This window comes from Microtus pennsylvanicus, chromosome 21, assembly GCF_037038515.1.
Source record: "Microtus pennsylvanicus isolate mMicPen1 chromosome 21, mMicPen1.hap1, whole genome shotgun sequence".
Lineage (NCBI taxonomy): Eukaryota > Metazoa > Chordata > Mammalia > Rodentia > Cricetidae > Microtus > Microtus pennsylvanicus.
The window spans coordinates 8,330,574-8,342,746 of NC_134599.1; the positions used below are offsets into that span (position 1 = coordinate 8,330,574).

Genomic DNA, 12,173 nt, shown 5'->3' on the forward strand with positions numbered 1-12,173 from the left:
ATCCTCAGCTACCACCTTGAGGGTGTGGCTCTGGCCTGGTGCGGTGATCCTGTCCACATGTCTGTGGTACAAAGAGGGCAAATGACCTGGGTGTTTGGGCCTCAACTTTCTTCATCCTCAGCTCACACAGAGAAAGGACTGTGCGTGGGTTTTCTTAAGGAGATGAAGATGATAACAACGAAGCATTTACAGATGTGAACACCAGCCCTTTGTTGCTGCCCCGTGGGTATGAATGCGTGGGCAAACGCTGAGTGAGAGGATGTGTGTATTCGCTTATGTATATGGGGGGCGGAGACAACTGTGGGTGTTGTTCCTTGTGCCTCAGGCCCTGCCCACCTTTTTCTCCTTCTGTAAACTCTATATATGGGGAGGTCAGAGGACCAGGGATCCAACTCAGGGTTCCAGGCTTTGAGGAAAGAGCCTTCACTCCTAAGCCATCTCACTGGCCCTGTGCCCACCTTCACTGGCCTGACCCTTACCACAGAGGCCAGGCTGGCTGGCCGAGAGCCTCAGCCATGCAGCTGCCCCTCCCGCCCTGTCCTAGGATCACAAGAATGGTCCATCACACCTGTATTTATTGATGCGGGTTCTTGGGGGTCCTCAGCGTTGTATTGACGGCATGGCCTCCCCAGCCCGCTTCCTTGCTTTTCATTTGAAATCTAACCGGTTTGTTAATGGAGAATTTTACACATCTGGGGTAGATATCCGAAGCCTTGAGGAAAGACCTTGTGTGTGTGTGTCTGTGTGTGTGTGTCTGTGTGTGTGTGTCTGTGTGTGTGTGTGTGTGTGTGTGTGTCGGGGGTCTGTGGGTTGAACTAGGGTCCAAGAGGAAAACAACCTACTAAGTTGCTAAACTGTATTGCGTCTCAGTAAAAGGCCTTTCTAATGTGTGCTCACAGACAATGGATTTTGACTGTAGAGCAGCGCCTTTTCCCCTAGGAGTATAGAGCTGTGTTCTGACAGAGAAAAGAACAAAACAGGAAGAAGGGAGAAGGGACAAGGGTGGCAAAGACTAGCATGGCTCTCGCGGAACACAAGAAGCAGGCAAGGCACAGACACCGCGGGTCACGGAAACTGAAGTTTCTTCAGAAATGACAAGGAAAACCACTTGTCTTTCTACAGTTCGCACTCAGGTAACACATAGTAAAAATAATGCCCCTTAGAGGGAATGAGGTAGAGACACAAAAGGAGGAGTCGAGAGGCAGCTGAAGGGTGTGCTGAGCGGCATTCTGCCAGTAAGGCTTTGAATCCCAAGAGCTCAGCTGGAGCTGGGCTGTGGCCGTGGCCATTGGAGGCTAGGAGCACGGTCGCCACTCAAGGGGGTGAAGCAGGGGGCTATGCAACTGGACAGAGGGCGCTGGGGGTGGGCGGGCGGCAGATGCAGAGAAGAGTTACCAGACGAGAAACCTACCCACCTCTGCCAGGTTGTCCCCCGACTTGGGAACAGCAGGAGGGTCGAGGAGCATACTTTCCGCATGGATTCTGCGTAAGCGTTCTTTAAGGTCTGTGTTTTGTGCTAGGGCCTGGAATACGTTAAGAATAGCAGGGATTTATTAGTAAATGGACAGTTCAGGAAAATGCAGCAGGGGACTGGGCACAAGCAAGTCTAGGAGCGAAGATGTCCCGAGTGGGACACCTCAGGGTGTGTCTGGCTGGGCTCTCCCCATTGCTCTTCAGCAGGAGGCTGGGAGGTAACAAAAAGGTCCAGGATACCCCCTTGTTAACCTCCATTTCCAGAGGCGAAAAGAGGGTTAGTAAGGCTGTAGAAGGAAGCCATAGACAACATCAGCTCTTAAAACTGGTGACCCACAGGCAATAGCTCTTCTTCCTGCCATGCCGATCTGTGGACCAGATCCCCCGCAAACCCACCACACCTCGTGACTCCTAGCTCCTCCTGTCCTTGACGAGATGCCAGCGGGCGTGACCCAGTGTAAGTTAATTATCACGTCAGCTGCACTGAACCTCAGAAGTATGCTGGTGACTTATTCATATTTGGGGAATTAGACAGTTCACTTTTCAAACACTAAGCAAACAATTTTACCTATGCACCTTGCAGGCTTATGGTCCATGGTGCTGGATGTGAGCCACGGACATAAAGCGAGACCTCTATTTCCTCCTGGGGACTGTCACCTCCTATATCAACCTCTCTGGCAGGTCCTGGCTGATGGGAAAAAGGAAGCTGTGCACTTCCTTCGCGTGGCACCTCTGCACATGTGACTATAGGAAGGACACAAGCTGCCGACAGTCTTGTCTGCTCCTGGATCTCCACAGTGGCCTCGTTTGTCTCCTTTCTTATCATCATTGTTGAACATATAGGATAGAGTCTCACTCCATAGCCCAGGCTGGACTCTGAACACTTGCCTCGGCCTCCCAGGAGCTAGGATTACAAAATTACCACATTTGGCTCTAGTTTTACTTTTCAGTGGCCATAGAGGACATAGATTATTCTAAGAACCCTTGAATCATTTAAGAAACTCTGAACAAGAACTAGGGTCATGTACCCACATATAATAATCCCTTTGAGGCAACATGTCACTGTTTTGGGGTCTAGAATCTTAGCAAAGCCTAGAATTGTGGCAATTATTATATTATATTATTATTTTAAATATACACATATATCAAATTTAGTACCTATATATTCATATATTCATTATAATAGTTCTATGATTATTCTAAAAAGAAATATTTTGAAGAAACAAGTGTAAATCAGAAATCTAAGCCAAAAAGGAAAGAAAGGACCATGGTGTTTCATCTTCTTTCTAAACTGTTGATGCGGGTGTAGACGCATCCCTTAGAAAAGGTGACGCGTATCTGGCCTGGAAACAGCCTAGTAAGTGCAGCCAAGCAGATTAGCAAGGAGGCTGGACCTCTGTGAGAAGGGGAAGGGGGAGGAAGACCATGGCAAGGACTTTAGGGACCCCCGCATCAGAGGAACCTTCTAAAAGCACTTAGAGCCCCTCTGACGGGAACAATGAGAAGAGTGGACCAGCGAGAAATAAATCAAAGAAAGAGTGGAAGAACCAAAGTGCCACCCCAGCTGCGCCAGCTGCTCCTCAAGGTCCAAAAGATGTCCCTTTCTCTGTGGACTTAAGAAGGGGACCTGAAAGCCAGGCATGGTGGCTCATGCCTTAAGTCCCAGCACTCGGAAGGCAGAGGCAGGTGGATCTCTATGAGCTGAAGGCTAACCTGGACTACATGAGTGAGTTCCATGATAGCCATGGCTGATACACAGAGAAACCCTGTCCCGAAAAACCAATAGATGATAGATAAGTAGATAGATAGATAGATAGATAGATAGATAGATAGATAGACAGAATTTAAAGATGGAGACTCTACATATGGGCCAATAATATTTTAAAGTGTTTCTGTCAAAAATAGCATAGTTGGGCACATGACTGCAATTTAAAGCACATGGGGGTGGAGACAGGACTACATGACTACATGAGGCCTAACCTGGGCTATATGAGATCCTGTCTTTAAAAAACAAGACAAAATAAACCAAAGATAGTACTGTTGGAATTGCCACCGAATGAAAGTATCTGAGTGTCTGCAGCAAGCACTGTGTGCTGCCCATCAAGGTCCACGATTAACATTATGTTGTAGCGCTAATTAATTAACAGTACATTGCTAGCATTAGACAAATAGAAACCATAAATGGACCTTTCCCCCCTCAGTGCTTATGTTGGCTTCTGGTCACATGATCCGAAAATTCATCCCTCCCACCTGACCCAAAATACAAGTCAGTGGCGCTTCAGACAGTAATTCCACGTGCGCACACATCCTTTCTCTTCTTAGAGCAGGAATTCCAAAGCGCAAGTAAAGAGAAAAGAGCAAATACGTATGTGGTTGCAAAGGTTCTCGGGCTTCTCGATAGAGAGCAGGGCTAAGGTGTCACCACCAGACACCTTCAGCTGCTGGGGTGGCACAGGACACAGCATGGTACCAATGGAGCCCAGCGATTCTGAGCAGCAAAGTGAAGCTGAGAAAATAATAAGTGACAATGGCTTGCGGAAACTCATCTGAGGCCACGACAGTGGCTGTTCGGTTGGAAGCTGCAGTGACCGCCTGACGGTCCCCTCATATGACTCACCGCTGTGTCCGCGAGAGGAAAAGCGGAAGGTTTTGTCTGTTTGCTCAAATCAAATATCACTCACATATTTGGAAGAGCATTAAGTAGGATCAGCACTTCGCAGTGGAGACGGAAAATGTGTAAAGTGGAAATTTCTTGCTGCTCGCGTTATTTGTTAAGACAATCTAAACTTACGATGCCTCAGAGCAAAACCTTGCAAATGTCAAACTTTGTAGCATTAGCCAACAAATGTCTGCAAGACTTCCACACAGACACACATTAAAAGTTCGATAGGAACAGAAAAATTCAGATAAATTTAAAGAAAACAAACTCAGAGACTCGAACATTTAGGAAAATGCTAGCTGCTATGGTTTGGGTTTATTTTAAAAACTTAAGTCTGGAGCAAGAAAGGTTTGAGTGTAACTTGGATAATTTGTTTGCTTTTCTCCCCGAGATCCAACTAGACCCTGAGAAATCATCAATTTTCATTGTATCCATGGAAACGGACACTTACAGGTGTCTATGAAACAGAGACGCACACACCACTTACGGATGACAGAGCGTGCTTCAGCCCGACGACCTGAGCAGAGGGTGAGGAGGAGGCGTCCAGCTCCAGCTGCTTCAGCTTCTCTCTCTCCGCCGATATGCTATTAAATGCTGACCTTAAAGCGAAGTAAACTATAAAGATATAATCATTACAAGAAGGAACAAGGAAAAGGCATAATTAAAAACAAAATGCAGAAGAGTGTACTTCTTACACAAGATTTTAGCAAAGTATTCTAAGTTCGGTAAATACACATTCTACGTTGATTTTGAAAAACACTTTGAATGTATGGGAATGACAGGGTCCAGTGACAACATGTACCAATACAGGTTCTTCTGCGTTAACCGTCCCTAATCCTGTATGGGATGCTGAGAGTGGGAGGGGCCTATGTAGGTGGCAAGGGACACATGGGGATTCTCTGTGACTCAGTTTTGCTGAAAACTACTAGAAAAAATATAATCCATTAATTTATATACACTGTCAATCCCCAGGCCTGTACCTGCTGAGGCACACCATGATTTTTCACCTAGAAGTTTAAAGCCACCAGCGTTTCGTTTCATGTCCTTAAAGGCTAGAAACAGTGAGGAACAAGGCTCGTTGGCCATAGGGAAAATGTGCTATCACTACATCAGAACAAACGAGTCTACAACTCAACCAGGTGGCCAGAATCAACTGCCAGTGAAAGCCAGGTGAACGCTGGGTACCTCTGCCTATGATGCCTTGGGAAAGTCACACTGTTCTGAAGGGCAGTCAGGGATGGGTAATCTGGGTTTGACCACGAGGGAACCACAGACAGCTGAACATTCTGTTTCTAAAAATTAGTTTGAACCCTTCAAAGGCATTGAAGTGGCGACTTTATACAAAATTGCCCTCAAACAACTGTGCTGAAGACAACGAAACACAATGTGTGCGCAGGGGCCAGATCCTGTGCCCCATGGGGGAACAACATTAAAAGATGTTTTTCAGAAGCTGACACCATGAATGGGAGACCAAAGTGTCATTTCCCAGTGCCACGCCCTGAGTTAGAAAACTACATTGTGCCCGGTATAGAAAGTATAAAGCCTCAAAGAACAGCATAATGACTCAGGAATCCTAGTCTCAAAAATTTCAGCAAAATAAAATCGTGTGTGTAGAAAGAGCCGGGGATAAATAACTGTAGAAAACTGCAAAAAAGAAAAGAAAAGAACGGATGGACAATCTGGGCGGAGTTTAGGGTTTCTTTGTTCTACTGTTGCAGATTTTCTGTGAGGCCAAAACGATTTTCAAATGAGGTGTCACCCTGTTTCTTCCTAGTGTCTTCTGGCTAATTTTGGCGTTCAGCCACTCGGTTCACTTTGGGAGCTTTCAAGTTCAGTGAGACCCCAGAACCAGTAATCACTTAAATGCCCAAGCTGGAGCTCTCAAAACAAGCTGGGAGCCGTGGGGATGGCCATGCAAGCATGAGGGCCTGAGTTCGAATCCCCAGAACTCCTGGAAAGCTGGGTGCAGCGTTGCACTCTGCAATCCAACAGTGAGAAGGAGGTGAGAATAGGAGTATCCCCAGAGTCAGACAGACGCATACACAGCAGGAGACAGCAAAGAAAGCCTGTCTCGAACAGTAGAGGTGAGACCCAACACCAAAGGTTGTCATACACACACATGCATAAACGCACACTTACACACACACACACACACACACACACACACACACACACACACCCTAAGTGGGAGCTGGGGCATGCATGCACATGAACAAATTAATACACACAGACATGCACACTTACACAGACATGTACACACACACTCATATACACACGTGCATGTGCACAGCACACACACAGAGATTTAAAAAAAACACAGGAACAGGTATGACAAAATATCTATTAGACTCTGATCACATAGGGTACGAGTGACTCCCTGAGGATAAGGGAACGACTGCCTAAAGTACGGATCACAGAGACCACACTAGGTATTATCTTTCCATTCTCTTCCATTACAGTTTGTTGCAGAAGGGCAAGAAGGCAGGGACTGAGACAGACTTCTCCAGTGACCTGATATTTTATTAAATTTCACAGGCTTGCCTTTCCCGAGGTACTGTTATCCAAGAATGGCCTACTCAATAGCAGAAACTAAATACTCACTACCGACTTGCTTCCTTCATTTACCAGCAAGAAGGAAGACGGTTTGTTGTCTCTATATGCTGCTGCTGGCTGCCTGGCGCACTTAGTGAGAGAGCCAGAGAATCCTCATAATATCCTAATGCAAACAAACAAATTGCGTTCTCTCTCTCTCCTCCCCTCCTCACTCGCCCCACACAAACTCACAAGCTACGGTGCGTGGCTTCTATAACCAGAAGGGAGGGGCCGATTACTTAGTCATTCTATGACCTTGGGAAAGTATCTGATGTGCCTGAACCCCAAATGGAGATACTGCTAGCTTTTACTTTATAGCTTGTGATAAGGATTAAGTAAGACAATGCAGGCAAGGTCCTGAACCTAATGCACAAATGCAATACATAATGGATGCTACCAGAAGGATAACAGTCACGATGACGGAAGAGATGCACGAGAGTGAAAGTGATGCCTATGCTCTTAGAGTCTGGGCAGGAGGGGCAATGGGCACTCAGCTCTTATCGGGATGACAGCTATAAATAAATGCACATACGGCAGAGTCTATGTGAATGAGGCCTGGCCAGAGCTTCTGAGGCAGAGAGCAGCAGCCTTGGGAGGAGGACAGCAGGCCACAAGGGACCTCACTGCATCTATGCCTGGTTAGACATCTCCCCCCAGCTCCCCAGGATACCCGCAGCTGTCCTGCTGGGTCCCTGGGGGTCCTCCCTTTCTATGGATACATAATTCCTCCAAATACCATGGGCATGCACCTGGCTGGCTCAGTTTTCCCAGGTCAACTGTTCTGCCTTTCAGATGCCCTGCTGCCAGGAGGGTCTTTCCACCAGACTCGACAATTCCTGAAGGACAGAATGGACACAGTCTGTTGAGGAGTGTACAGCCAGGAAGGCTAACAACAGAGCTCACCAATAGAGGGTTTGGCCAGCAAGAGCAAAGCTCTAGGTTCAGTTGCTAGCTCCCTTGTCTTCAGGAAAAGGAGCATATAGCTAAGACTGCAGTGGGCATAGGCAAAAAGAAACCCATACAGTCATTTCATTATCTATCTATCTATCTATCTATCTATCTATCTATCTATCTATCTACGCACATATATATATTGACACACACACACATATATATTAAAAAACTCTTCCTCAATCACCTAAAAAGAGGATCATAAGCCATGTCACCTAAATTCATGTGTGGTGTGGTCTGTGTATGTGTGTGTGTGTGTTTTGAAACAGGGTCTCACTATGTAGCCTGAATCGGCCTCAAATGTGCATTCCTCCTGCCTCAGGCTCCCAAATATTGAGATTATCAGTGTGTTCTACCACACTTGGCCAACTCATGACTCGGAGCAGTGACTAGATGCTGCTCCCAGGAGATCATAACTACACTGCTAGAAACTGTGCTTGCTAGTCTATGTCAACCTGACACGAACCAGAGTTATCTGAAAGCAGGGAGCCTCAGTTGAGGAAATGCCTCCACAAGATCCAGCTGTATGGCATTTTCTTAATTAGTGATTGATGGGAGAGCCCAGTGGGTGAGGCCACCTCTGGGCTGGTGGTCTTGGGTTCTATAAGAAAGCGGGCTGACCAACCCATGATGAGCAAGCCAGTAAGCCACACCCCTCCATGGCCTCTGTGTCAGCTCTTGCCTCCAGGTTCCTGCCCTGTTTGAGTTCCTGTCCCGACTTCCTTCAGTGATGAACCAGGCTGTGGAAATGTAAGCCGAATTAACCCTTTCCTCCCCAATCCCTCTTTGGTCATGGTGCTTCACTGCAGCAATAGAAATCGTGACTAACACAGTGACACTGATTCACCAGGGCATCTCCTGTGTCAGGAGAGTCTTCTTACTTATTTTCTAACGCCATCCTAAATTTGTTAGAGACTGAAAAGCTTTGAAAAGGTATCTAAGTGAGTGTATTGCACCTGTACTTATGTTTGTGCAGTAAGTGTGCTGGTCACTGAGCCATCCTTCCAGCCCTTTCCTCCTTTTAATGGGAACCATGTGAATTACCCTCAAAAGAGTAACATTCCTAAACTATCAGGGATGGTTTGATGATCTTTAATCTGTCTCTTCTAAGTTTCAACTTTTTTTTTTTTAGATTTATTATGTATACAACTTTCTGCCTCCATTTATACCCACACGCCAGAGGAGGGCGCCAGATCTCTTTACAGATGGCTGTGAGCCACCATGTGGTTGCTGGGAATTGAACTCAGGACCTCTGGAAGAGCAGACAGTGCTTTAAACCACGGAGCCATCTCTCCAGCCCCTAAGTTTCAACTCTTACGTGGTGCCCATAGTTGTAAAATATTTTCTAGAGCCGGGCGGTGGTGGCGCACGCCTTTAATCCCAGCACTTGGGAGGCAGAGGCAGGCGGATCTCTGTGAGTTCGAGACCAGCCGGGTCTACAAGAGCTAGTTCCAGGACAGGCTCCAAAACCACAGAGAAACCCTGTCTCAAAAAACCAAAAAAAAAAAAAATATTTTCTAACCAGTATTCCATCTGAACTGATTTAGAAACATTAGTGAATTTTGCTAAATGGCCCTACATTTTTTGTTTGTTTGTCTTTTTGAGTCAGGGTTTCTCTGTAGCTTTGGAGCCTGTCCTAGAACTAGTTCTTGTAGACTAGACTAGGCTGGTCTTGAACTCACAAAGATTTGCCTGCCTCTGCTTCGTGAGTGCCGGGATACTGAGCATCTAAGTGAATCCAATGTTCCACAAACTAACAGTGAATTCTAATTGTGAACAATGCACGGACCACCCTCCCCTCAGGTCATGAAGATGGCTGGTACCACAGTGACATATTCGGCTTTTCCTTCAAGGCTTCATGGCTCAAAACAGTTCAGAAAGTGGCCATCCGGTTCCAATTTAACCCTAAAAAACACTCCGGACACGAAGGAATTCAAGTTTGCCTTTGTTCTCATTTGGGTTTTCACATCTGTAAGTGAGGATTTCTCTCATCCCTAGGACTCCAGATGTCTGCTTCTCTTCCATGCCAGAAGACAGATGTCTCCTTCTGTGGTGGTTTGAATGAGAATTTGGCTCATTATATTTGAAAGTTTGATTCCCAGTGGGGGTCTGTCAGGAAAGGCTAGGAGGTGTGGCCTTGTTGGATGGGGCGTGGCCTGTCCCTGGGTATGGCCAAGCACACACTCCGTTGCCTGGTGATTGTAGATAGGATGCTAAGCTCTTAGCTGCTGCTCCAGTGCCACACCCGCCTGCCTGCTGCCACGCTCCCCACCAGACGGTCATGGGTCAACAGGGAACGTCACAAATAACACTCAAAATCAAAGCTTAAAAAACCTGACAGGTTTCCTTGCTGCAGCCCTTTCTGTGGATTTCCCTACCTGCAGTTCCACACGTCAAACAAAGCAGCCACGGGCAGCAGCATTTTCCAGGTGTTTTTAATCACAAAATTCGCTTTGACTTTTACCTGTCCTCTGAAATGAGAATCCCATAAAATACATTTGGGGAAATGTTCAAGCCAATGCACGTAGCAAAAACTGTGACCTTAAGGGTCGGTGCATTCCATTCCACTTGCTTACACGAGTGTTGACATACACAAAGCCAGAAATACACGAAGAGCAGTCCCATGCACATCAAAAAATAAATGTACAGAAGAACTTAAACAACGGGGATGGGTCTGTGCTGGCTGCCTATCATGTGCTCCACAAAAGCATAATTCAGATGCTTTCTGCCGTGTTTAATGGCACACAGGTTATGTGACATCAGTGGAATACTTGGCTTTAGTTCAGCTGCTTCAAAATAAGAGTCAAGAGACCCCCGATGCAATCACAGGACAATAGACAGTATCTGTAACCAGTCAAGATTCACACGGGGAGAAAGGCTACCATGGCTGAGTCTGAACGGACAGATATATGAGAGGACACAAGGCGCTAGGACTCAAGGCAAACCTGTGTGTGCATGGGCTTTGTTCCACCAGGCCCCTCCAGGGGTGCAGGAGAGGTGAGGGGGGGAACTGAACATATGCAAATAGAATCAAAAGCCCTGGAAGGGAGAAGAGCTGTCTAGGCTCCTATGCTCAGGCTGTGGCGCCTGGTCTGTTCCTGCAGCACAAACCTTGACCGACTCTGCAGCCTGCTGGTTTCACAAAGACCCCAGCACAGCAGGTGGTGGGGAGGGGATTCCAGACCTGCGGGAGGAGGAGACTACTGCAGGGAGCCGGGATCAATGGACACACTCAGGATGGATGGCAGCCTCTACCCTGCTAGCAAGCTGCTTCAACAGTGTAGGGAAAACCCAGATATCCCCATGGGAGAAGGGCACCGTCTCCTCAGCTTGAAACAGGCAGTTTGTAGCCGGGCGGTGGTGACGCACGCCTTTAATCCCAGCACTCGGGAGGCAGAGGCAGGCGGATCTCTGTGAGTTCGAGACCAGCCTGGTCTACAAGAGCTAGTTCCAGGACAGGCTTCAAAACCACAGAGAAACCCTGTCTCAAAAAACAAAAACAAAACAAAACAAAACAAAAAAAAGAAACAGGCAGTTTGTGTTATTAAAAGGTCACAGTGTTTTAAAGATGTCTCCTCCCACAAATGCTAAAATGTCCTCATTGCAAGGACCTTCAAAAGAATGCCCATGAGGCACCTGAAGAGCTGGGAAGGAAAGGCACAGCAACGCCTCAGCTCTCACAAACATGGGACTACAGTCCTGCTGGCCACCAAGGGGTGCACGTGGTGGCTAGCAAAGGGGGCTGAGCGAGGAGCCTGTCACAAACACACAAACATGACACGGTGGTCTTATAAGCAATCTCATAACCAAATGGATTTTAGATTTGTCAGGAGAGAGAAAGAATATATATATTCTCTGCAGGAATCAATAATATGAAGTGGAAGAAGTCTGGGGCAAGGAGAGGAAGGCGCTAGTGGCAACGCTACTTGAAATGTTTTAAGCAGCTCTCACTGTATCAATAATAGTCACTATATGAACGCTGAAGAGAAACATTAGCAGAAGGGAGCCGCAAGCACTCAGAACTTCAGTTTCTGCCACTAAAATAATGCTCCGCACATCCTGGACATTTAGTTATACTTCCATATGCCAGGGATACATCTATTATTTCTAAACAAATGACATCAAGCCTATAACTTTGTAACTAGATATTGGAGACTTCTTTTCTGTTCTAACATTTGGCCTCCCATCCGTACGGATAAGGAGTGCACCCTGTCCTGGACCAGGCTGTAATTCAGCCTCAGGGTTCTTGGCATGTGACCCTTGGGCAGCTTTGCTACCCTCTGGTTTCCACACAGGCAGCGAAGACTTCACTCCCCACCCAAGTTTCTGCCAGAGTGAAACAAAATCGTGCATCTAAAGCACTCGGCAAAGACCTGACAGGACACCTCGGTGCTCAGTGTGAGGTGCTATTATTATGCTAAATAATCCACTGTATGATACACTGTACTGAAAAGTCCAGTCCTACCTTGTCGGACACGCAGGTTATTTCCAGCCAGGG

The 12,173-nt window shown here is 46.8% G+C and overlaps 1 protein-coding gene across 4 annotated transcripts in view; it reads right to left on the reverse strand.

Moving 5' to 3' along the window:
- Osbpl3 (oxysterol binding protein like 3) overlaps positions 1 to 12,173 on the reverse strand; it is a 172,329-nt gene that overhangs the window by 42,286 nt on the left and 117,870 nt on the right. For 2 of the 4 annotated variants that reach the window (XM_075955151.1, XM_075955152.1), the window contains 2 exons: positions 4,620 to 4,747; positions 1,416 to 1,523 (listed from right to left, as the gene is read on the reverse strand). In XM_075955151.1, coding sequence (XP_075811266.1) covers positions 1,416 to 1,523; positions 4,620 to 4,747 — 236 coding nt within the window. The remainder of the gene's footprint in view (positions 1 to 1,415; positions 1,524 to 4,619; positions 4,748 to 12,173) is intronic. The other 2 variants (XM_075955153.1, XM_075955154.1) reach the window with 1 other exon arrangement.